The sequence below is a fragment of the Oryx dammah genome, unplaced genomic scaffold (assembly GCF_014754425.2).
Source record: "Oryx dammah isolate SB20612 unplaced genomic scaffold, SCBI_Odam_1.1 HiC_scaffold_21, whole genome shotgun sequence".
Taxonomy (NCBI): domain Eukaryota; kingdom Metazoa; phylum Chordata; class Mammalia; order Artiodactyla; family Bovidae; genus Oryx; species Oryx dammah.
In genome coordinates, this window is record NW_024070205.1 from 46,682,565 (window position 1) to 46,708,891 (window position 26,327).

General features: G+C 36.1%; 1 protein-coding gene across 3 annotated transcripts in view; it reads left to right on the top strand.

The window, feature by feature from the left end:
- SDCCAG8 (SHH signaling and ciliogenesis regulator SDCCAG8) overlaps nucleotides 1-26,327 on the top strand; it is a 245,522-nt gene that overhangs the window by 25,745 nt on the left and 193,450 nt on the right. For all 3 annotated transcript variants that reach the window (XM_040263591.1, XM_040263592.1, XM_040263594.1), the window contains exons 5-8: nucleotides 1,809-1,931; nucleotides 7,843-7,983; nucleotides 17,244-17,308; nucleotides 20,364-20,552. In XM_040263591.1, coding sequence (XP_040119525.1) covers nucleotides 1,809-1,931; nucleotides 7,843-7,983; nucleotides 17,244-17,308; nucleotides 20,364-20,552 — 518 coding nt within the window. The remainder of the gene's footprint in view (nucleotides 1-1,808; nucleotides 1,932-7,842; nucleotides 7,984-17,243; nucleotides 17,309-20,363; nucleotides 20,553-26,327) is intronic.

Here is a 26,327-nt window from a genome sequence, read left to right on the forward strand (position 1 = left end):
TCTAATTTTTTGTTGAATTCTGGACATGGTGGATTGAATAAAAGGAACTGAGGGAAATATGCATTTAGCGTAAGGCTTTTTATTTGTTGTAGAAGTTAGACTGTGTTTATTATTTGCTGTTACTATATGTGTCAGAGGCTAAAATTTCCTCTAGAGTTCTGGTTTTGTCTCTATTGTTGTCTTTGGGTCTCCCTCAAGAATTCTTAAATATATACTGAGATGTGCAGTTATTTTAGTGTCTTCCCTTGTTATGATACAAGAGTACTTTTGATGTGGTGGTAGGGTATGGGAGTAGGGGGGCATTTTGCAGTCCTATGATCATGCCGTAGTCTTCTAGTGATCCTGTGCCCTTGGCTATATTCTTCACAAGTGTTTCTCAGTCTCCCTCTCCCCTTAAGTGAGACGAGAAGGCTAGGAAGCTGGAGTTGGGTTTCTGCTCGCTTCCCCCAGGTCACTTAGGTTCTGGGGAAAAGAGCAAACACCAGTTTCTTAGGCTCTGGTAAAATAGTTTCTCTTGAGGCAGTCCTGGTTAGAAAGAACAGAACGCTTTTGGGTTACTTTTCCTCTCCTACTGGAGGAAACAGGAGTGGGGTTTCCTCTAGTCTTTGCTATTAGAATCTGCTTGTGTCCTGGAGATAAAGCTCATAAAAGTGTAGGAGACACCTTCCCCTCCAGAGACTGGGTTCTTCTGGAGTTTTTAACTCAGACTGGTCTATACTAAGCTTCCAGCATTTCATCAATTATTTTTATATTTTTCTACCACACTACTGGCTCCTCCAGAATTTTCGGCTCTGCTGGGTTGAGGTTCTCAGGAGTACTTGTCTGTCTTTCCATTCTTAGGGATAATAGTTTTCCCTGTGACCTTAATTCTCTGATGGGTCTAAGAAGAGTAGTTTATTTTTAAGCTTGTTCAGCTCTTTTTCTAGTTATGAAGATGGCAGCGATGTCTTCCAAGCTTCTTATATGTCAAACCAAAAATTGGAAGTCTGCAATATTTGTTTAATTATGGTTTTCAATTACAGCTTTGATTTTTTTTCTGAATAAAATGAATGGAATGGAATTTTTATACGCTGTGCAATAGTTGTTTATTATAACAGTAATGAAGATTAATAATATATCAGTATTTTTTATATTTTTTCAGGCTGAGATGCTACTTAATAGCTATACAAATTGTTATATACCTATAATTCTTTATATTACTCCCTGCACAGCCAAGGAAACACTCTTTAAGAACTATCCATCAGACTTTTTTGATTCATAATTTCCTTCCATCTGGCTACCAGTTCATAGATAGTCATTGTAACTTTCCTCACCTTTCTGCCTCAGTGTCCTTTATTATCTATGTAGACCTCTGTCAGTTTTCAATGTTATTGGCATTTGAGCATGAATAATAATATATCTTACTTTATTTGTTTAGGGGTGTATCTACCTCATGTTTAAAAGTCTTTTAGATAAGCCCTTTAATTAAAGAATTTATATAAGTCTGTTGAATAAAATTGTCAGAAACCACACAGTCCTGTGGTATGGCCATTAGCAGGCCACCTACTGTCTTCCCCCAGCCTTCTCTTTGTTAGCTAATGCTTGAGTTTCTTGTTTGTCAAAATATGATTATAATATTTCAGAAAATGGATAGAGAGCATCAGTCTTCAATGCTTCATATCATATTGGATCGTCTAGTAATCAACAAAATAAAAGCACTGCTTAAGATTGCTTAATGTATGCAGTCTGCAAGTGGCATTTCTTAAAAAGAAAAAAAAAGCAAAGAAAAAATGCTTAATGTATTTGGTATTTGTTTCTGCTTTTTATAGGAGGAACTCTCTGGAATGAAAAATAGGGTACAAGTAGTTGTGCTTGAAAATGAAAGGCTCCAACAAGAGCTGAAATCTCGAGGACAAGAAGAAATGAGGGAGCAAACACTTCTGGATGCATCTGTGAGCATTTATTTAAACCATTAAACTAAAGTATATATAGTCTGAATGTTGCCTCCTACCCTCTCCCTCAGCCTTCTCAACTGCTTCAATTTTTTTCTTAAAGTTTGGCAGAAGTGCTGTGCTGGTATTTACTTGGGGCTGCAGAAATTAAAATTTGCTGTGGTGGTATGAATCCTCAAATTAAACGATGTCGTGGTGCCCAGCAGCCACTCCAGTTTCCTCTCTGAGCATTACCATTTGTGTTTTTTCCATACGAAAGAGCAAGTCTGAAAGCAGGAAGTATGTCATATAGGAAGTATGTTAACAGAGCTGGACTTTGTTAAATCCAGCAACTGTTCAGAACTGTAGTTTAGATTTCTGTCGTATTTCTCTAAATCGTCTTTGAACTTTGAGTTCCAACAAGTCTAATTAGCATGGTGTAGGAGTAGGCTGCAGTCCATGGGGTCGCTAAGAGTCGGACACGACTGAGCACGCTGAGTGACTTCCCTTTCACTTTTCACTTTCATGCATTGGAGAAGGAAATGGCAACCCACTCCAGTGTTCTTGCCTGGAGAATCCCAGGGACGGGGGAGCCTGGTGGGTTGCCATCTATGGGGTCACACAGAGTCGGACACGACTGAAGTGACTTAGTAGTAGCAGCAGTAGCAGGAGAAAGAACACTGACATGTGTGTCCAAGATTCAAAATGTTAATCTTCCCATTGTCCCTAACAAGCTGGATGTTTGGCAAGTAATTTTATAGGCCTTTCAGGCTTGGCTTCACCTTGTAGGTACTCTGTTTATTGGAAATTTGAGAAATTCACCAATATTAGCTGTCCTTAGTCTTTCATGTGAATGGGGTTTGGGATACTTACTGACAGTGCAGATCCTGGGGCTTTATCCCTGAGAATTGGTCTGGGTTAGTCTTTGAGCAAGTTGCCAGAGTGAATCTAATATCGGTGGAATACATTTTGAGGAACAGAGAATTGTATGATCTCTATAATTCTGTGACATAAAATTTTTATAATGATATTTAAATAGTGTTTAAATTTAATTTCTCTTTATGAGTTGTCAGAGATACTTTTGCCTTCAAAATAGTTTTTACTTTTTTGCTATGGGGTAGTTGATAACAGTTGTTCTGCTTTTTGAGACAAAACTCAATTTTCCATGGGAAAGTTTTGGTACGTGCCTGTTTCAGCTTTACTTTGCAGTGTATTTTGGTGCTTTTGACTTAGTCATTATTAGTAAGTAAGTTCTGTTTAGGAAAAAACACAGCTGTTTTAATGTTTTACCTAGGTGTCCTCTAATTTTTGAAGTTTTTTTCTTAACCTGACCTGGTGTTTCATTTGTAATCCTAGAGTTCTATGTGTTAGAATTTGCTGTTGTATCTAGATATGTTAAGTCTGAATAATAAAGTGAGCTGATTAGCATTTTAGTTTATTTTTCTGCAATTACACATCACTTTGTGATCAGCTATTTTCTTCATTATATAACTTTTTCTGAATATTTATAGTATTATATTATTAATATTAGTGTTTAAAATTTTTGTCTTAGTTCCTATTATTTTGGGTCAATTTGAAAATGATTCATAAAAAGTACTTACAAGTAAGCTCATTTTTAAAATATTCTTTTGATTTTCCTCCAAATATGCAGTGAACAGTGACTCAGTTATTCATAGTCTTTGATATTTATACAGTGCAAAGAAGTGGAAGATGGGGAAGTGAAATGAGAAAGGAAATAAGGCAGACAAGTGAATCAGAGGGCAAGAGAAGTGAGTAATGCAAAAGGGGAAGGAAATGATGGTAAAAGCACACATGCTTTGCCTTATGAACAAAGGAAACTTGCTTAAGAAAACTGCAGATAGACAGATTATAGAAAGGATAGAGAACTTTTAAAAAAAAAAAAACAACATTCACATGAGCTAAAACATAATGCAGATATTGAAATTGTTGTTGGGCATGTCAGGTGACCTTGATACCTGTTTTAATGTTAGTCTTCTGTGTTATTTTGTTGTTACAGAGTTATTTCTCCTACTTGCTACTTGCAGAGGTGAATTGACGCATTTTGGCAAACCTATGAATAGTGTTGTATTGAGAGTTTTGATGTAAATAAAGCTATTTAGAATATCTTAAATATAAACAGATCGAGAGAGATCATCTTCCTTTTTTCCTAAACTCTTTTTAATGAGCCTATTACCATGTTGATGGTAAATCTTGCCAAAGCTATTGGCAGATTTGACTTTATATTTTCAGTGTTTCTTAATGCCTTCTTTGGAAAAACAATTGAAATATGTATATAGTAATAATTAATAGTTATTGATGACTGCATGGTTATGATGTGCCAGGTATTATATCAAATACTTTGCTTACAATATATCGTTTCAGTCTTATGATAGCTGCATAAGGCAGGTGTTGTTACATCAACTTTCAGATGATTAAATTAAGGTATACAGCAATTAAGTAACCTACAAAGCTAGAACTCAAACACAGCTCTGTCTGACTCCCTTGATCCATCCACCTGGTCTTGAATTATGCTGCCTTTCTGACTAGATTAGGAATAGCTTATCAATATTGAGCCAAACCATCTTTGCCATGGACTGGAACTTTGATGGTAGCCTACACAACTTTTAGCTTTTAGCTTAGTTTTTGACTTAACAGTTGAAGAAGCAAGCAGATTATTTTTAAATAACTAAAACCATTTAAAGAATATTTCATTTGCCTCATTTTTTATCATATTCCTTCTCAAGGGGCTTTTCTTGAGAGTTCAAAAATTATATTAAAATACTCTTTTTTTAGGATTTTTTTTAAAGTGGAAAATTTCTGAGCTATTTCTTTCCATGTCTTTTCATCCCTTCCATTCCAACCCCTCCCCTCAATTAAGAAATCAGAGGTCTTCAGTGATCTTCAGGGATATAAATATAATTTGACTTTTTATATCTTGATCAAATATCATTCAAGTTTTTTGAAAGCTATCTGTGTAAGAACATGTCAATTAGAGTAGCACTTATTTCCAAACAATATTTCATAAATCAGTGATCTATAGTCTACATACATACTCCAATTTCTCCATAGGAAATTTGTACCACTTTCCTTTGTTGCTCTGCAAGACTGTTTTTAATACAATCAAATCTTGGAAGATTTTTCCCTACTTACAGATTCAAGTTCAAGCTTATTAGCATGGCATACTTTACTTTCCAGATCCTTATTTAATTCTCTGGCTTCTCCTTGTTTTTTTTTTTTCCCACTTTCCCTGGTGGCTCAAACAATAAAGAATCTGCCTGAAGTGTGGGAGATCTGGGTTCCATTCCTGAGTCAGGAAGATCCCCTGAAGAAGGGAATGGCAACCCACTCCAATATTCTTGCCTGGAGAATTCCATAGACAGAGGAGGCTGGCCAGCTACAGTCCATGGGGTCGCATAGAATTAGACACGACTAAGCAACTAACCGGAGAAGGCAATGGCACCCCACTCCAGTACTCTTGCCTGGAAAATCCCATGGACAGAGGAGCCTGGTAGGCTGCAGTCCATGGGATCGCTAAGAGTCGGACACGACTGAGCAACTTCACTTTCACTTTTCCCTTTCATGCACTGGAGAAGGAAATGGCAACCCACACCAGTGTTCTTGCTTGGAGAATCCCAGGGACGGGGGAGCCTGGGGTCTGCCGTCTATGGGGTCCCACAGAGTCGGACACGACTAAAGCGACTTAGCAGCAGCAGCAGCAAGCAACTAACACACACACTTTCATAACTGATTTACAATGCTGTGCCAATCTCTGCTGTACAGCAAAATAGCTCAGTTATACACATATTTGCGTTCTTTTTTATATTCTTTTCCCTTATGGTTTATCACAAGATATTGAATATATCAAAGAGTTCCCTGTGTTATACATTAAGACTTTCTGGTTTATCGATTCTAAATGTAATAGTTTGCATCTACCAACAGCAAGCTCCCAATCTATCCTTCTCTCTTCTCCCTTACCCCTTGCCAACTGCAAATCTGTTCTTTATGTCTATGAGCCTCTTTCTGTTTTGTATGTAGATTAATTTCTGCCATATTTTAGGTACAAATATGGCACATGAAAAGTGATATCATATGGTATTTGTCTTTCTCTTTCTGACCTACTTCACTTAGTATGATCTTCTTTAGTTGCATCCATGTTGCTGCAAATGGCATTGTTTTATTTTTCATGACTGAGTAGTATTCCATTGTGTATGTGTACCACGTCTTCTTTATTTATTCATCTGTAAGTGGACATTTAGGTTGTTTCCATGCTTTGGCTATCATGAACAGTTCTACTTTCATCTTCTGACATTATTGCCTTGTACGTCAACTTTTAATAATACTGAATTTCCTAAAAGCCTCTGGGAAGCACCATGTTATTTCTCATCTCTGTGAGTTTTCTCATGGTGTTCTCTCTTCTTGGCATCTAACTTATTTTTTTTCATCCTTCAAGGTATCACACCAGTGTCAAAACTTCTCCAGAAACTTTCCTTGAATCTCCAGTTGCTCTTAGTATACCTCTTCTGTCTGGCCTTGTCCTGACATGCACACTTATGGCTTTACTAAATGGAAATTACCTGCTTAGGTTTTTCTCTTCTTCATTAGCCTATAAACTCCTCAAGGTTAAGATTGATCTTGGTCATTTTTACCACCTACCACTGGCCACCAAGCTTTTAGCACAATGCATGAACATAGTCAGTATTATACAAGTTCTTTGAATGTCTCAAAGAATATGGAATAGAATCTCAGAATACTGCTTTGAATGAATACAATTTACCACATTCTAACATGACATGACACCACAGTATAGTTCTGTGTTTGGGGACATATCTTTGCTTATGAATACTACTGTGTCCCTTGGCCCTTAATATGAGTTCATTAATTACTTGTTGGATAAATTAAATAAGTAATTTAGTTCTTGATTCACACATAAATCACCCAGATTTTGAGCTGCTTATTACACTGAATGCTGAGAGAATGCCAAAGTTTGCCAACTGTCAGTGGGTGCCCCAAATTCAGTCTATAGACATGATTTGTCTGTTTGGAAAAGTGACTCGGTATTTAACAGTGTTTCAATTGAAGAGCCAGATATCTGCCTGATCTTTTTAAAACTCTAAAGATTTTTTGGGGGTAATATGAGATGGCATTTACACATGGCAGCAGTTGACTGGAACTGAGTAGTGGCTTCTTTCTTGGGTTTCTCTGTCATGATCCCTATGACTACTTTTTGGATCCTTGACAGGCAAGCTGCATGTCAGTTCTGTTTATCACCATGCACTGTTTTTCACATTGAAGATAAATAATTTTCTGCAAAGGCAGACGAGCATAGTGGTTTAGGGCTCTGAAGCTAGATTGCCAGGGTTCAGATCCTAGCTTTGCCACTTATTAGTCACTTTCTACCTCTGTGACTTTTTGCAGTTACTCTCTGTAACTCAGTTTCCTCATCTATAAAATGGAGGTAACAGTGAAACTTGTCCCATAGGATTATTGTAATGATTAGCTAAGCTAATATATGTGGAGGATGTAAAAGAGTGCCTGGCACATAGTAAACCTTATATGTAGTAATTCTTATTATTAGTCATATCTTTATGAAATGTGGAAAATGGAAAACAAACCAAGAGAGGTTTATGTGCTTCAAGAGTATATGTCTCCAAAGAGGTAAAGAGATAATTTCATTTGTTCAATACACTGATATACAGCCCTCTTTGTTCATTTACATTATTGCCTGTACCTGTAGGAATTCAACTTTGTAACACATGTTTGGAATATGCCCCTAACAGCTTGAAAATGCAAAATAATTGTTGATTTGTATATAGAAGCATCTGCTGTTTTTCTTATTCCTTTCATCACAGATAATCAGTATTCCATTTGTAAAATATGTATATTGATTTAGAAGTTAAAAGTCGATTGCAAGTACTTACACATTTTATTTTAGGGAAACATGAAGAATTCTTGGATTACAACAGGTGAAGACTCTAGGTTGGATGAAGCTGCAAAGAGATCATTTTCATGTGGCAATGCCGATACTATCAAAGTTGCTTCTGCTGGTGAGGCTGAAAAATGGAAACTAGAACTGGTGAGTATTTGGGTACTTATATGCATCTACATTTTTGATACTTTTTTATTGTGGTAAATATATATAGCACAAAATTTTCTATTTTAACCATTTAAAATTTTAAGTGTACAATTATTTACACTAAGTACATTCACAGTGTTGTTCAACCATAAACAGTACTCATTTCCAGAACATTTTCATCATCCCAAACAAAAACTCTACCAATTAAATAATAACTTCCATTCCCCTCTTCCCACAACCCTTGGTAACATTTTCTCCTTTATGTCTTTATATGAGTTTGTCTATTCTAGAAATTTCACTTTAGTGTTTCTCATTTTGTCTGGCTTATTTCATTGAGCATAGTGTTTTCAAGTTTCATCCATGTTGTAATGTGTATCATAATTTCATGTCTTTATAAAGGTGAGTAATATTCCCCTGTACATATATGCCACACTTTGGTTTTCCTTTTATCTGTTAATAAATTTTGGGGGAGTTTCAACCTATTGGCTGTTGTGAGTAAGGCTGATATGAACATTGATGCACAAGTATCTGTTTGAGGTCCTACTTTCAAATATAATCAGAAAAGCAATTGTTGGATCATTTGGTAATTCTTCATTTTTTTTTTCTGCTTCTCAGATTCAATTATTTCAATTGTTCTATCTTCAAATTTTCAGATTCTTTCTTCTGCTGCCCAAATCTCTAAAATCTCTTTAGTGAATTTTTTATTTCAGTTTTTGTTGTTTTCAGCTCCAGAATTTGTTTGGTTCTTTTCTATAATTTGTTTCCTGACTCCCTTTAGTTCTTTGTTCATATTTTCTCTTAGCATTCTGAGTGTTCTTAGGCAGTCCTTTTAAAGTTTTCGTCTAGTAAGTCTGATGTCTGCAGTTTCATAGGCATGGTTCCTGTCAATTTATTCTGTTTAATTGAGTGAGCCATGTTTTCCTCTTTCTTTGTATGCCTACTGATTTTTTGTTGTTGAAAACTGGGCATTAAACTGATATATATGATAACTCTGGAAATCAGATACCCTATTTTTTTAAGGTTTGATGTCTTTTTTATTGTTGAAGGCTGTCATAGTCCTTTAAAGAATTTTCTAAACGATTTCTGTAAAAACTATTCCTTGTGTGTGATCACTGAGATCTCTGTTCCATTAGCTCATTTTCAGCTGATGTTTGAGAGATTTCCTTGACTGCCAGCAGCTGAAACAAACAACAAGAACACCAAAAAGCTCCCCCAAAATAGAACAACCAACTCTCCAAATCTTTGTACTTTGACTGTGCTGGACTTTACCTTTAGGCCTGCTCTGAGCCTAGAGATCAGCCTGAAGTGAAAGCTTCAGGTCTTCTTAGGACTTTTCTGAGAATGCATTTTCTCTGGGCATGTTTGTGGCTTTCTAAACTCCCCATATACAGAGATGCTTCTAAATGTCCCAATTTCCTGAGGAGTCTAAAATAATTATATTTTAAGATCAAATGATACTTTTGAATACTTTGATCTGGGTGAAAATAATGGAATGATGGAACCAAAAATGGAATGTTCCAGGGGAAGATACAATGAATCATAGTTCCACTCTCATTATTATCCACAGGTTTTGTTGTTAAATTTTTCTAAAGGCTCTTTCTGGCCCAAATTTCCTTGCTCCTTCTCATTCTCTAATCCAAGCTTGTTTCTAGTATTTAGGAAAGAGTTTCTTTCTTTAAAAAAAAATATCAGAAAGACTAAGTAAATTATATGGTTTTTTTCCAACTGAATAAGCTGTGATAGCTACTTAATACCCATAGGATTAAGACCAATCTCCCAAGCCATCTGCTATTTTCTTCAAACTACATTTCCAGACTCGCTTCTCATTCTCCTGTCATTCTCACAAGTATTGGCTATAAGCACACACACCACTCACTTCTTGCTACTTCATAAGCTTATTTCCCAGTTCCATTTCTCTTTGAAGAATTGACTTTGGCTTATGCAATAATCCCTGCCTAAAATGCTTCCTTCTTATCCTCTACCTATTGAAATGTTTACCTACCAAACTTAGTTCAAATGTCCCGTCCCATCCTACCTTCCCTAATTACATGCTTCCATTCCTCCTTTTCCCACATTAGAATTAGTTTCCCTCTTATGTCTTCTCTTAGTGTTCCATTTATAACTATTATAGATTCACTTGTTTATCCTGTTTATGTCAAAGGTCAGTCTCTGCTTCTGTGAGCTTTATGTTCCAAGTCGTCCTCACTTCTTTCAAGGATTTCACTCTTGTACGTATCTCCTCTTGCTCTTGTACCTTTTATCCCTCTTAACTGGGTTTTTAGCAAAATATGTACTATACTAGCTACTGTCTTAAAGCAAATAAACACAAAATATATTCTCTTCATCTTACATTCCCTTTGAACTATCACCCAGCTACTCCCCTTCATACAAAGGCTTTCGAAGCAGTTGTCTATACTCACGCCTCTGTTCCTCACCGCCCATTCTCTCTTCAGCATACTTAATCTGAGCTTCCCCCCGCCATATTCCCCTAAACCATTTCTTTTCAAGGTCATTAATAACCTCCACATATCAGTCTTCATCTTCCTTCCTCATCTCAGAGCAGCATTCTATAATATGTACATTAGTTGGTCATGCCATCCTTTGATATTTCTAATGACACAATTTAACATAAATTCAGAAAAGTATGCAAAACAAAAATGTACAGCTTTAGGATTTATCTCTAAGGAACAACCATGTAACTGTCCCTGTAAGATGTCTAACATTACCATGTCCCACGAGCCCTCTTCATGTCCACTCCCAATCACCACCTCTCATTCTCTTAAAGCTAAACACTAGCTTGACTTTTATGAAAATTGATCCCTAAGCATGATCCCCAAACATTCAAATTGATTTCTGCCTGGTTTTTAAAATATTACATAAATTGAATCACGTAGTATTTATTCTTTTTTGTGTAGCTATTTTTCAGTATTATATTTGATAGATTCATATAGATTTTTAGTTGCATGTGTTAGAAATTTATTCATATTCATTGATAGATCTACTTTATGAATATAACAGAATTATGTATTTATGTATTGTTGACAGATATTTGTATTTTTCTGGTTTGGGGATATTGTGATTATTGCTGCTGTGAGCATCCTTGTATATGTCTGTTGGTGTGCATTGTACACATTTATGTTGGGTATGTACCTTGGAGGGTCATTGTTGGTCATAGTGTCTGTATATGCTCAGTTTGAGTACATAAGGGCAAACTTTTCCAAGGTGATTTTTTTATTAGTTGACACATCTGTCAGCAGCATGAGTGATACCATAGCTCCATATCCTTGCCAACACTTGATATTCTGTTTTTCTGGTGGTCCTGGAGTGTTCTCATTGTGATTTTTATTTTCATTTCTCTGATTTCTCATGTGATTGAGTATCTTCTCATATATCTAGATATTGGCCATTTGATGTCCTTTTTTTTGTGACATGCCTGTTCAAATGTCCTACTTATTTTTTTGAATTATCTGACTGTTTTTTAAAGCTCTTAATATGAGTATAAGCCCATTATTGGTAACCGCTGTTGGAACATATTTTCCTATATTTTGTGGTTTGTCCTGGAACTCTCTTGGTAGGTTTCTTTTTTCTCTTTCTTTCTTGATTAGAATTTCTTAATTTTAACGTGGTCCAATTTACCAGTGTTTTCCCTTTATTTTTTAGTATCTTTTGTGTCCTATATAAAAAAGTGTTTCCCTACCCCCAAGGCCATTAGATACTCTGAGGATATTCGCCTATGTTATCTTTCAGAAACCTTATAATCTTTCTTTTTACATTTAGAACTACAGTGTACATGGAATTTGTTTTTGTATCTGATGGGAAGTGTAGGGGGTTACTTTTCCTATCAGGTTATTTATATATCCCAGCATCATCTGTTGAGAAGATGACACCTTTGTTATAAATCAAGTTTGCATATATGTGTGAGTCTGTTTCTGGGCTTTGTGTTTTAATTCCTTGGTGTCTGTGTTACTACTTCTTTGTGCTATTACCATCCTGTCTTGATTCTTATAACCTTGTATCTGGTAGACCAAGTCTTCCAACATTTTTCTTAGAGCTAAAGAATGTCCTATTTCTTGCCTTTTGCATTTCCCAATACATTTATAATTAGTTAGCTTTCAAAAAGCCATTAAGTAGTTTTGATTGAGATTACATTAAAGGTATAGGTCATTTGTGGGGGGAAGAATTGATATCTTATGATAATATATTGTCTAATAGTAAAATTACATATCACTCTATTTTGTTGCTGAGTCACTTCAGTCGTGTCTGACTCTGTGTGACCCCATAGATGGCAGCCCACCAGGCTCCCCCATCCCTGGGATCCTCCAGGCAAGAACACTGGAGTGGGTTGCCATTTCCTTCTCCAATGCATGAAAATGAAAAGTGAAAGTGAAGTCGCCCAGTCGTATCCAACTTAGTGACCCCATGGACTGCAGCCTACCAGGCTCCTCCATCCATGGTACTTTCCAGGCAAGAGTACTGGAGTGGGCTGCCATTGCCTTCTCTGATCACTCTATTTAGATCATCTTTAATTTTGTCAGTTTTTTATAGTTTCTGAATAAAGGCCTTACACATCTTTCTTTAGAATTAACCTCTAGATTTTTTTTACGGTATTATCATAAGCAATATACATATTTAAAATTTTCATTTTCTTATTCTTCAGTGCTAGTATAGAGAAAAGCCCATGGTTTTTGTATTTTGCCTGACTCCTACTTGCTTTTGATTAGTGTTATCATTGTATTTTTTCCCTATTGTTTTACTTTTAACATACTTATGTCTTCATATTTAATATGGGTTTCTTGTGGACAGCATATAGTTGAGTTTTGCTTTCTTTATCCAATCTGACAATATCTGTCCTTTAAATGTGATTATGTGTATACTTGGCTTTAAATCTACTATCTTGTTATGTCTTTTTTTCCCCTTCTGCTATTTCTTCACCTTTTCTTTTTTTTCCTTTCCTGCCTTCTTTTGAATTAGTTGAACATTTTAATGGTTCCATTTTATTTCCTTTTCTCACTCTGGAAAAATCTTTAGCACCAGCATTCACCTGGTTTTATTCAAGTCAACAACCCAGGGTTATTTTTAATGTCTTTTTCTTCCCCACATCTATTCAGTCATAAAATTCAGTCAGTTTTACATGAGTGGATAGAACTCCTACAGGGGAACATAAGCAAATCATTCTCTGACATAAATCTTAGCAATATTTTCTTAGATTGGTATCGCAAGGCAAAAGAAATAAAAGCAAAAATAAATAAGTGGGACCTAAAAACTTTTGCTATGCAAAGGAAACCAACAACAAAACCTACAGCATAGTAGAAAATATCAGCAAACTATGTGACCAACAAGGGGTTAATATCCAAAGATAGAAATATCCCATAACTCAATACCAGAAAAAGACAACCCGATAAAAAATGGACAGAGGACCCAGGTAGACACTTTTCCAAAGAAGATATATAGATGACCAACAGGCACATAAAAAGAGATTATTAGAGAAATGCAAATCAAAGCCTTAGTGAGGTATCAGTTCACACTAGTCAGAATGGCTATCATCAAAAACTGTACAAATAATAAATGCTGGAGAGATGTGGAGAGACAGGAACCCTTGTGCCCTGTTAGTGGGAATGTACATAGGTGCAACCGCTGTGGGAAACAGTATGGAGGTCCCCTGAAAAACTCAAAATAGAGCTACCATATGATACCCACTCCTGAGTATTTATCCTCCCAAAACATGAAACCTCCTATTTGAGAAGACTCATGTCCCCCAGTGCCCATAGCATCATTATTTACAATAGCCAAGACATGGAAGCAACTCGTGTCCATCAGCAAACAAGTGCCTTAAAATATATTGTTTATATATATATGATGGAATATTACTCTGCCATAAAAAGAAGGAAATATTGTCATTTGTAGCAACATGGATGGGCCTATAAAATATAATACTTAGTGAAGAAAGAAAAATACAAATTCTATATGATATCACTTTTACATGAAATCTAAAAAATAATACAAATAAATCTATATACAAAACAGAAACAGACTCACAGACATAGAAAACAAATTATGGTTGACAAAGGAGAGAGGGAGTGAAGGAGGGACAAATTAGGAGTATGGGATTAACAGATACAAGCTACTATGCATAAAATAGGCAACAAGGATTTACTGTGTCACACAGGGAATTATATTCAGTATCTAATAATAACCTATAATGGAACATATTTGGAAAACTCAGCAGTGGTCACAGGCATGGAAAAAGTCAGTTTTCATTCCAATCCCAAAAGAGGGCAATGCCAAAAAATGTTCAAACTACTGCACAATTGTACTCGTTTCGTATGCTAGCAAAGTAATGCTCAAAATTCTCCAAGCACGGCTTCAACAGTGCGTGAACCATGAACTTCCAGATGTTCAAGCTGGATTTAGAAAAGGCAGAGGAACCAGAGATCAAATTGCCAACATATGCTGGATCACTGAAAAAGCAAGAGAATTCCAGAAAAACATTTATTTCTGCTTTGTTGATTAAACCAAAGCTTTTGACTGTGTAGATCACAACAATCTGGAAAATTCTTCAAGAGATGGGAATACCAGACCACCTTACCTGCCTCCTGAGAAATCTGTATGCAGATCAAGAAGCAACAGTTAGAACTGGACATGGAACAACAGACTGGTTCCAAAGCAGGAAAGGAGTACATCAAGGCTGTATATTGTCACCCTGATTATTTAACTTATATGCAGAGTACATCATACGGAATGCTGGGCTGGATAAAGCACAAGCTGGAATCAAGACTGCCGGGAGAAATATCAATAACCTCAGATATGCAGATGACACCACTTTCATGGCAGAAAGTGAAGAGGAACTAAAGAGCCTCTGATGAAAGTGCAAGGGAAGAGTGAAAAAGCTGGCTTAAAACTCAGCATTCAAAAAAAGATCATGGCATCTGGTCCCACCGCTTCATGACAAATAGATGGGGAAACAATGGAAACAGTGACAGACTTTATTTTCTTGGACTCCAAAATCACTGCAGATGGTGACCTCAGCCATGAAATTCAAAGACGTTTGCTCCTTGGAAGAAAAGCTATGACCAACCTAGACAGTATATCTATCTATCTATATATATGTACATATATATATATGTATTATATATATATAAGCAGTATATATATATTAAAAAGCAGAGACATTACTTTGCTGACAAAGGTCCATCTTGTCAAAGCTAGGGTTTTTCCAGTAGTCATGAATGGATGTAGAGTTGTACTATAAAGAAATCTGAGCAGCAAAGAATTGATGCTTTTGAACTGTGGTGTTGGAGAAGACTCTTGAGAGTCTTCATCCAGGTGGCCACATAATGTTGAGCAGAGTTCCCTGTGCTACACAGTAGGTCCTTGTAGGTTATCTATTTTAAATATAACAGTGTGTACGTGTCATTCCAAGCTCTATAACTATCTCTTGAGAGTCCCTTGGACTGCAAGGAGATCCATCCTAAAGGAAATCAGTCCTGAATATTCACTGGAAGGACTGATGCTGAAGCTGAAGTTCCAATTCTTTGGTCACCTGATGCGAAGAACTGACGCATTGGAAAAGACGCTGATGCTGGGAAAGATTGAAGACAGGAGGAGTAGGGGATAACAGAGAATGAGATGGTTGGATGGCATCACCAACTTGATGGGCATGGCTTTGAGCAAGCTCCGGGAGTTGGTGATGGACAGGGAAGCCTGGCGTGCTGCAGTTGATGGGGACGCAGAGTTGGACACAACTGAGCAACTGAACTGAACTGAAATCACTTGGCTATACACCTGAAACACTTAATATTGTAAGTCAACTATACTTAATAAAAATAAATAAAATTTAACACTAAAGAGAAACAAATTCTATGAATTATGCTTGTTTACAACTTTGTACTAAATATTTTCTATCTTTGCTGCTTGATTACTCTTTTTTTTAACTTTTTATATCGGAGTATCACCAATTAACAATGTTATAATAGTTTCAGGTGTACAGCAAAGGGACTCAGACATACATATACATGTATCCATTCTCCCTTAAATTCCCCTCCCATCCAGGTGGCCACATGATGTTGAGCAGAGTTCCCCGTGCTACACAGTAGGTCCTTGTAGGTCCTTGTAGGTTATCCATTTTAAATATAACAGTGTGCACATGTTGATCCAAGCTCTATAACTATATCTTCCCCCCAATTCTTCCGCCTAATGGCAAACATTAGTTCATTCTCTAAGTCTGTGAGTCTGTTTCTGTTTTGTAAGTAGCTACATCATGACTCTTGTTCATCAGCTTATCTGCTATTTATTTGCAATGTCTTCATTTGTGATGATCTCTTTTACATATCCTTCAGTGTAATATAAGATTCAGTGCTGATAAAAAGATTTCAATATTCATCCAGTGCTTCAGTTATGTAGAGGCTTTTATTTAGTTGTATGTACTAAATAAAAGTCTTCATATATTCATTCTTCTCACTGACCACCTTACCTAATCAGCTCATCTCTATCTACTCTCCCATCTAGCATTCTACATTCTAGTTACACTGAACTACTTATTGACCAGATATATAGCACACTTTCTCCAGCCACTGTGCCTTTTGCTCTATTGGAAATTATCCAAGTCTTAGCATCTCTTCAAATGAAGCCTTCTCTACTTCTCTTCAGCTAAATTATAAGTTCCTGCCTTTTCTATTTCTTTTTACCTTCTGTATTTTCACTAGTGTAAACTGTATATAATTATATTTGTTCATCTGTCTTGCTATTTCTGCTTAGAATATAAGCTCTTGGAGGTAGCAGTGTTTTTATCTTAGAATTAAAGAAAAACTGGATATCAGCTGAGGCTTGTGGATTATATATCACTTTGGTCTATCATACTGTGATTTATAACTTTTATCATTCATCTAACACATATTAATATTTTTTGGTGCTTCAGCTATGCAGCAATCACAATGGGAGATTCCAGGAAGATTTGATCCTTGCCCTCATGGACTTTATGGGCTATAATTGGTTTTGCCCAGAGTCATACTTTTAAAAATAAGAACTGGTTTATGCAGTTTGGAAAAAAAAAACTTTTTTATTAGTAATCACCATTTTATGACTCAGTAGTTCTTTGCAGGCTTTCACTCAATAAAAATAAAGTGTTTGGAGTGGATAAGGGAAAGTGATTCCAGAGAGGGCACATTGATTTTCCTCCTGGTAAAAAGAAATAACTGATTTTAATATTAATAATTAAAACACAGGACATGGACAAAATGCACATTTTTTTTTCTTTTCTAAAGGAGAGACTAAAACTTACTTATGAGGAAAAGAGTGAAATCCTGGAATCTCAATTGACGTTTTTGAGGTAAAGTATTATCATCTACTTAAAGTCATTGGCAAAATCATAATGATCTTAAAAATATGTTTGAATGTTTACTGAAATTTCAGTTTCAGTCAATATAGAAATTGCTTGATATTATTTTATATACACTACATGAAATTTCCTCAGATTAGTGAAGGCTAAAGGGATTTGTGAGGTCCTTTTCCAAATCCTGTTTCTAAGAAATGTGAGCTAAATTATAAAATTTATCCCTTCATCAGTTGTAAAATATTATGTTTTCATATAGAAAAATGAATTAGTAGCTCGTCTTATAGAAATTATGCTTTTAAAATAAAATAATATAAATAAAGCACTGTAATTTTCAAATTACAAGCATTTTTTTTTCTTCTGTAGGAGGTCTTCATCTAATTTTAAAATTGCAACAGTAGTATAATAGTTTGAGTTTTTATATCCTTGGCAGATTTGAGAATATACAAATTTTCATGTACTTTTTGATATGTTTTCAAAAATCCCAATAGAGCCTATATATTATAGATTAACCATTAGTGATTTGTTCTATATTATGAGTAGGAAAAGATACAGGAATTAATTTTTTAAGTTAAGGGTTAATTGAAATAGTGGTAATGAAATCTTTTCTAATGAAATAACATTTAAAATATTTTTCTAATTTTATTTTAGTAAATTTTAACATTAAATTTTTCAGGCCGTATATTGTCTAGAGCTGTAACTAAAGTACTACCAAGAACCAGAACTCATGGCTTTTTTCTACAAATGTAGTTATTCATTTATTTTAATATATTTTTAGGACTTTCATGCCTTATAAGGTTGAGGATTTCTGTAGAGACTCTTGATTTTTCATGAAGAAACCTAAACTGTTATAAAATGGTCTATTTTTTGCTTTCTTGCTTTGCTATAGTTTGATTTCTATTGTGTTTTGGTTCTTCAGTATTTAGTGATATATTTCTAGCTCACTATTTTATGGGAATATGACTTATTTTGTTCCATTCACAATTCAACTATGCAGTCTTGCATTGCATTAAAATATCACCTTGCAATGGACCAGACTTTGTTCCCTGCATTCTTCTCTTTCTTCATTTTTTTTAGCATAATTTAAGATTATTTAAAGAAACATTTTCTTTAAGAAAGAAATAAAATCACTGCTCTTAGAAACTCTAGTTTTATGTTACCTATTTTTTAAATTTTCTGTTTGCCTTTTCATGTAACTGAATCTACTTGAGTGTTTTGATTTTGAAGCTGACAGAAATAGTAGTGGAGACTCTGACTTTGGAATGTACTTCTGAAGTTCTTTTTATCGAAAGTCAGACTGTGTTGTTGTTCAGTCACTAAGTTGTGTCCAACTCTTGGTGACCCCTTGGACTGCAGTGTGCCAGGCTTCTCTGTCCTTCACCATGTCCCATAGTTGGCTCTGACTCATGTCCATTGTGTTGGTGATGCCATCCAACCATCAGATGTTTTCTACATGATACTTAAAAGGAAACATTATGTTGTAGATATTATCTTGGGAAAAAGATATAAACACCTCCTTTTTTTCTGCTTCAGAGTGTCATTAGATTTGCTTTTTTTTTTTTTTTACCTTTAGATGGCCCGTAGATCTTTCCACCTCTTCCAGGCTGTCTGAAAGCCCCCCAAATCCCAAGAGTCAACGAAGTGTGTAACAGCCAGATGTCTTGACTGTTGGCTTCTCCTTTGTGACAGGGAACAAATTAGGATGGCTATAGATCCCTGAATTTATCTATAGAGAGTAGTCTGAGCCAGAGATAAAGTGCCTGCCTTCTGCAGTCTTAAGAATTTAAGAACAATTTCTTTAAGTTAGGACTTTAAAAAAAAAAATACAATATGAAAGGGATATGTGTGCAAGGAAGCTCAGTTACCTAAGTTGACTTTACAAAGCATTTTAGGGAAGGGGAAGGAAAATACAATCCATATACTGGTCATTTAATCCTTAACAGATCAACATAGAGAAAAACCTTATCCAGGAACTAACCCATTAAAACAAACAAACGAAGAACACAAACACACAATTCCTCTGCCCTTTCATTATCAAGCTGTGTATTTGCAGCCAACAGCTGCTACTTGTGAAATCTTATGTCTGTCGAATTCTGACTTCTTTCTGTAGCCCACTCTCAGTCCTTTGTAGAACTTTGTGGTTAGTTGATTTTTTTTACTGAAGAAAACTGGGCAGTAATAAATTACTCATGAATAAAATCCATATCCTTTTTGCAATCTTTTGAGGTTCTCTTTATAAATTTTAAAGAGTTAACACTTGAAATAGGATATTTCCCCCAAATTAAGGATATTGTGTTTCCCTTTATTGACAAAAACTATTTAGGATTTGTATTTGGCCTTTTATTTTGGGGAAGAGATGGGATCCCTTGAAAAGAGAGCCAGTATCAGAGGCACACTAGTCTGTGTTAAAATCTTAAAACAACTTTAATATTTTCAAGTCTCACTTTATTCAAAGGGTCAATTTGGATAATCACATCTACATCTCTGGGTTGTGGTAAGAATTAATAAGGTATTGTATAAAAAGCACCTAAATAAGGTAAACACCAGTAAATGATAGTAGTTATCACTGTGACGATACATTTAAAAGTAGTATACTTTTACCTGGACATTTTTAAAAAACTTTAATCAGGTGATAATTGCTTTACTATGTTATATTGGTTTCTGCCTCACAACAATGTGAATCATTCACAGTGAGTCTCCCCTTCCTTCCTCTTGAGTCTCCCTGTCCCCAGTCCCACCCCTCTAGGTTGTCACAGAGCTCTAGGTTGGGCTCCCTGTGTTATATAGCAGCTTTCCACTATTTTCTATTTTACACATGATGGTATATGTATGTCGGGCTTCTCTGGTGGCTCAGAGGTTAAAGTGTCTCCTTCCAATGAGGGAGACCCGGGTTTGATCCCTGGGTCGGGAAGATCCCCTGGAGAAGGAAGTGGTAACCCACTCCAGTACTCTTGCCATGATAGTATATATATGTCAGTGCTACTTTTTCAGTTTATGCTAACTTCTTCCCCTGCTATGTCCACTTGCTAAAGCTTTTTTCCCTTCTTTTTAGGAAAGACTTAGCTGAATATCAGAAAAACTGTGAAGATCTTAAAGAGCGACTAAAGCATAAAGAGTCTCTTCTTGCTGCTAATATTTCTAACCGTGTTGGTGGTCTCTGTTTGAAATGTGCTCAGCATGAAGCTGTTCTTTCCCAAACCCATAATAATGTCCACATACAAACCATTGAAAGACTGACTAAGTAAGTATGCTTCTGTACGTGGGGTTGTTGGTAACATGGAAACCCTCATCTTTAAATGGGCCTGATAGTTTTTTTATCTCCATGCTAAATCACATGTGATTAATGTTAAGCTTCAAATAAAATGAATTTTCCAAGGTCCCTTCATTGTAGCTATATTAAAGAGAGAATATGTAGGTTCTGCCAACTGTGTATAATCTAGTCATTTTAGACAAATAATTTTATCTTTGTTGGTTTCAGTCTCATCTTTAAATGAGAGGATTGAAGTAGATAGGCTTTATAATTCTGTTCATTTATATGACTCTGTAATTGAAGATCCAGCACTATTCATAACAGCACTGAGTTTGAGAGAAATTCTCTTGATTTTGGCCGATTTCATATTTCCCTGCTGTAGTATAAAGTGAGCTTTTTTTTTTCCCCAAGTCTTTAATATATGCTTGTCATGAAGAATATTATGAGTACACTGGACGAAGGATCCACTGTGTCCCACTTGTTAATATTTGAGGATTGATCAGGGACAAATTACAAGTGAGTTTTTATGGAGCCAAAGTTTTCATCTAGGCTGAAATATTACAATTCCCTGGGTACATCTTCTTTGTTTTGTTTTCACAATTTCAGAGGAAGCCTTTTCCTATGAAAATTTTATTCTGTAGAAGTTTAGGATTATTATTTAATGCAGTATCCAGTGATGATTTATAGTGGGTGTTCTCTCTCACATGCCGTCTGCTTTTTTCTGTGCTCAGGGTCACCTTTTTCTGTCTTCTTGGGTTCATTTAAATAGCCCAAACATCACTTCCTCATAGAAGTATTCTCTCACCAGCCTTACCCCATTTTGTCCTCAGTTGACTTAGCCTCCTTCCTTCTGTAACTTTATAATATATTGTGTATACGTGCAGGCAGCAACTGTGTTTTATTTCTATATCCCTGGCTTCTAGAAGAGTACCTGGGCTGTAGCAGACACTCAGTAAATTGCTGTTTATATGGGCATTTATTGTTAACATCAGTTCAGTTCAGTCGCTCAATCGTGTCTGACTCTTTGTGATCCCATGGACTGCAGCACACCAAGCCTCCCTGTCCATCACCACCAGCTCCCGGAGTTTGCTCAAACTCATGTCCACTGAGTTGGTGATACCATCCAACCATCTCATCCTCTGTCATCCCCTTCTCCTCCCACCTTCAATCTTTCCCAGCATCAGGCTCTTTTCAAATGAGTCAGTTCTTTGCATCAGGTGGCCAAAGTATTGGAGTTTCAGCTTCAGCATCAGTCCTTCCAATGAATATTCTGGACTGATTTTGCTTAGGATGGACTGGTTGGATCTCCTTGCAGTCCGAGGGATTCTCAAGAGTCTTCTCCAACACCACAGTTCAAAAGCACCAATTCTTCGGAGCTCAGCTTTCTTAATAGTCCAACTCTCACATCCATACATGACTACGGGAAAAACCATAGCCTTGACTAGACAGACCTTTGTTGGCAAAGTAATGTCTCTGCTTTTTAATACATTGTCTAGGTTGGTCATAACTTTGTTAACATCAGAGATCCTGTAATTGGAACTGGTGTCGAGAATGAAAAGACTTGGTCATTAAAGTCAGTTTTGACCTTTGGATGAATGAATTTACTTCCCCCAGTTTGAAGTCTTCCTTTGTTTTGGTGAATAATATTCAATACCACCTCTTGAAATATTATGGATGCAGCTTAGCCTTGTGACTTGAGTGTTAGCTTTTGAGTCAAACTGCCTGGATCCATACTTTGGTTCTACTAACAGCTTACTTTGTTTAGGGCTTTCCTGGTGGCTCAGTTGGTAAAGAATCTGCCTGTAGTACAGGAGACCACCTGTAATGCAGGAGACCTGGGTTCAATCCTCTCATGCCTCAATTCCTCCACTTGAAAATGGAGGTAAAAGTGCCTAATAGTATTATTTTTGAGGGAACATCGAATGCATACCTATATATTGCTTCAAACCTTTCCTGCCATATTATAAATGCTCTATAAATATTAAAACCCATCTGTACCTCCTATACTTGGAAGTAGTAAAAATGTCCCACAACCATGGTTTCTACATGTGACTAACTTATTGGTTGTTATATAAAAACTAAATTTCTCCACTGGTACTTTTCATGATCTGCACTGATGGCCTTGCTTTTTGTTAAATTTTTTTTTAATTATTTTATTTCTTTTTGGCCATGCAATGTGGCATGTGGGATCTTAGTTTCCTGACCAGGGATTGAACCTGTGCCCATTATACTGGAAGCATGGAGTCTTAACCACTGGACCACAGTGGAAGTCCCCTGTTAAATATTATATTAATTATTAAATATAGTATTAACTTATTCCTATTTATTACATATCAGCTTCCCAGGTGGCTTGGTGATAAAGAATCCACCTGCCAATGCAGGAGATGCAGGTTGGGTCAGAAAGATCCCGTAGAGAAGGAAATGGCAACCCACTCCAGTAGTCTTGCCTGGAAAATTTCATGGACAAAGAAGCCTGGCAGGCTACAGTCCACGGGGTTGCAAAGAATCGGACGCAAATGAGCACGCACGCTAGTATTTCATAGAGTGACAGTTTATTAAATGTATGTTAAATATATTTTCCGATACAACTGATGTGTAATAATCATTTCTAATATACCAAGGATTGTACCAGGAAATTTAAAACATGATGTCTTTTGATCTTAGTAAAACACTGATGAGATAAGTAGATTGCTGTCATTCTACAACTAAGGAAACTAAGACTCAGAGAAGTTAAAAATTTGCTTGTTTATATTTGAAAAAAGAATGGAATCATACTTCACAAAAGTAAATTCAAGATGGTTTAAAGACCTAGATACGATTTCTAGACTACAAAAGTATTAGGAGAAAATATAGAAAAACATCTTTATGGACTTGGGCTAATTAAAGTTCTGAGCATGATGAGGAAAGTAAGCCAAAAGGGGAAATAAAATGTTACATTTGACTCCACTAACACAAAAACTTACTTATGATACAATATTGCAAACTAAACTAAGATAGGAAAATATTTATATTTTATAAAAATTTTTGGTACAATATATAAATAGTTTCTTTGAAAAGAAACAGAAAAGAAAAACTTCCCAGTTGCAAAGTAGGTATAGGTTAGGAATTGGTAAGCAATAAAAGAGGATGATAATGCACAAGTTAAGTGTTCATTCATTTTTTTTTAATTGAAGTGTAATTGACCCACAATACAGTGTCAGACTTTATTTTGGGGGGCTCCAAAATCACTGCAGATGGTGACTGCAGCCATGAAATTAAAAGATGCTTACTCCTTGGAAGAAAAGTTATGACCAACCTAGATAGTATATTCAAAAGCAGAGACATTACTTTGCCGACTAAGGTCCATCTAGTCAAGGCTATGGTTTTTCCAGTGGTCATGTATGGATGTGAGAGTTGGACTGTGAAGAAGGCTGAGCACCAAAGAATTGATGCTTTTGAAGTGTGGTGTTGGAGAAGACTCTTGAGAGTCCCTTGGACTGCAAGGAGATCCAACCAGTCCATTCTGAATGAGATCAGCCCTGGGATTTCTTTGGAAGGAATGATGCTGAAGCTGAAGCTCCAGTACTTTGGCCACCTCATAGGAAGAGTTGACTCATTGGAAAAGACTCTGATGCTGGGAGGGATTGGGGACAGGAGGAGAAGGGGATGACCGAGGATGAGATGGCTGGATGGCATCACTGACTCGATGGATGCAAGTCTGAGTGAACTCTGGGAGATGGTGATGGACAGGGAGGCCTGGCGTGCTGCAATTCATGAGGTCGCAAAGAGTCGGACATGACTGAGCGACTGAACTGAACTGAACCATGTTAGTCCCAGGTGTACAACATAGTGGTTTGATAATTCTATACATTACAAAATGATCACCACAATAAGTCTAGTTATACCTGTCACCATGTAAAATTATTACAGTATTATTAACTGTATTTCCCATGCTGTACATTTCATCCTTTTGACTTGTTTTAAGTTACAGAATAAATAATCTTAATCTCATTTACCTATTTTACTCATCTTCCCAAAACCCTCCCCTCTGGCAACCCCCTTTTTGTATCTGATTCTGTTTCTGTTCTGTTACATTAGTTCATTTGTTTTGTTATTCAGATTTTCCAAACATAAATGAAATCATATCTTTTTGTCTGACTTATTTTACTTAGCATAATACCCCCTAAGTCCATCCATATTGTTGCATATGGCAAGATTTCATTTCATTTCATTCAGCCATTGCTGAGTAATATTTCATTGCTTATGCATGTGTATGTATACACATATATCTCATCCTCTTTATTCCATTCTTTGATGGACATGTATGTTGCTTCTGTATAATGGCTATTTGAAATAAGGCTGCAGTGAACATAGGGGGGGTCTACATCCTTCTGGATTTCTGTTTCTGTTTTCTTCTGAAAACTACCCAGAAGTGGAATTTCTGGATTGTATGGTAGTTCTTTTGATACTTTTAATTTTTCGAGGAACTTTCATACTGGTTTACCTGACAGCTTACTAATTTACATTTCCCCCAACAGTGCCCTAGAGTTGCCTTTTCTTCCATCTTTGCCAACATTTGTTATTTGTTGTCATTTTGCCATTTAAGCTATTCATTCTGTTATTATTCAAGAAAACGGTGGTGGTGTTATTATTTAAGAAAATGGTGGTCATTAAGTTGTGTCCAACTTTTGCAACCCCATGGACTATAATCCACCAGGCTCCTCTGTCCATGAGATTTTTCAGGCAAGAATACTAGAATGCGTTGCCATCTCCTCCAGAGGATCTTCCTGACACAGGGATCAAACCTGCATCTCCTGTATTACATGTGAATTCTTTACTGCAGAGTCACCAACAAAGCCTCATTCAAATACTGGAAATACAAGTTTAAAAATGCCAACTATCAAACTGGTGAAAATTTTAAAAAGACTAGTGGTCTCAAGAATTGATGAGGCTATGAATAAGTCTGTATTTTCATACACTGCTAGTGGAACTATAGATTGACACTACTTTTGAGGGTGATTTAGCACTGTTCATTAATATTTAAATTGTGTATTACGTGTTTCAAAATCTGCACTAGAGAATGTATGTATAAAAGGGCATTTGTAGGAAACTCTATTTGCAGCATTATTTGTAATGCTGTTGTGATATTGTCATTTGATAAGAAATACATATTTTTGTCTTCATTTCCCATTCTTTGCATAGAACTCCTGAAACCTCTGTATTTTTCTAAGTGGTAAAAGCAATAAGTATGTATTTTGTACTAACATTTGTGTTTTGTCCTCTGCTTCTGCAATAGGTTGTTATTGTTAAGCCCATGAGTTTATATTAAGTAGATGACTTTTAACTAAGGAAGAGAATGCTGGTTGCCACAGAAACCATCCATGTAATTAGAAGATTGGAATTTTCAGTCTCTACTTCCCAACCTTTAGGAAGGGAAAGAGCTGGAGATGGAGTCCAGGCATCAATGGCCAATGATTTAATCAATCATGCCTATGGAACTTCTGTACAAACTCTACACAATGGAGTTTAGGGAGCTTCTGGATTGGTCAACACACTGAGTACTAGAATGAGACACCAGACAGGATGTGAATGCACACACCTTCCCACATACCTTTGTCTAGTGATCTCTTCTATTATCTGAGTTGAATTTTTTATAATAAGTGAGCAATATTTAAGGAAAACACTTTCCTGAGTTCTGTGAGCTGTTCTAGTAAATTATTTTGTACTGGAAAGGATCATGGAAATCTATGGTTTTTGGTCAGAAGAGATACAGGGTACCTGGGACTT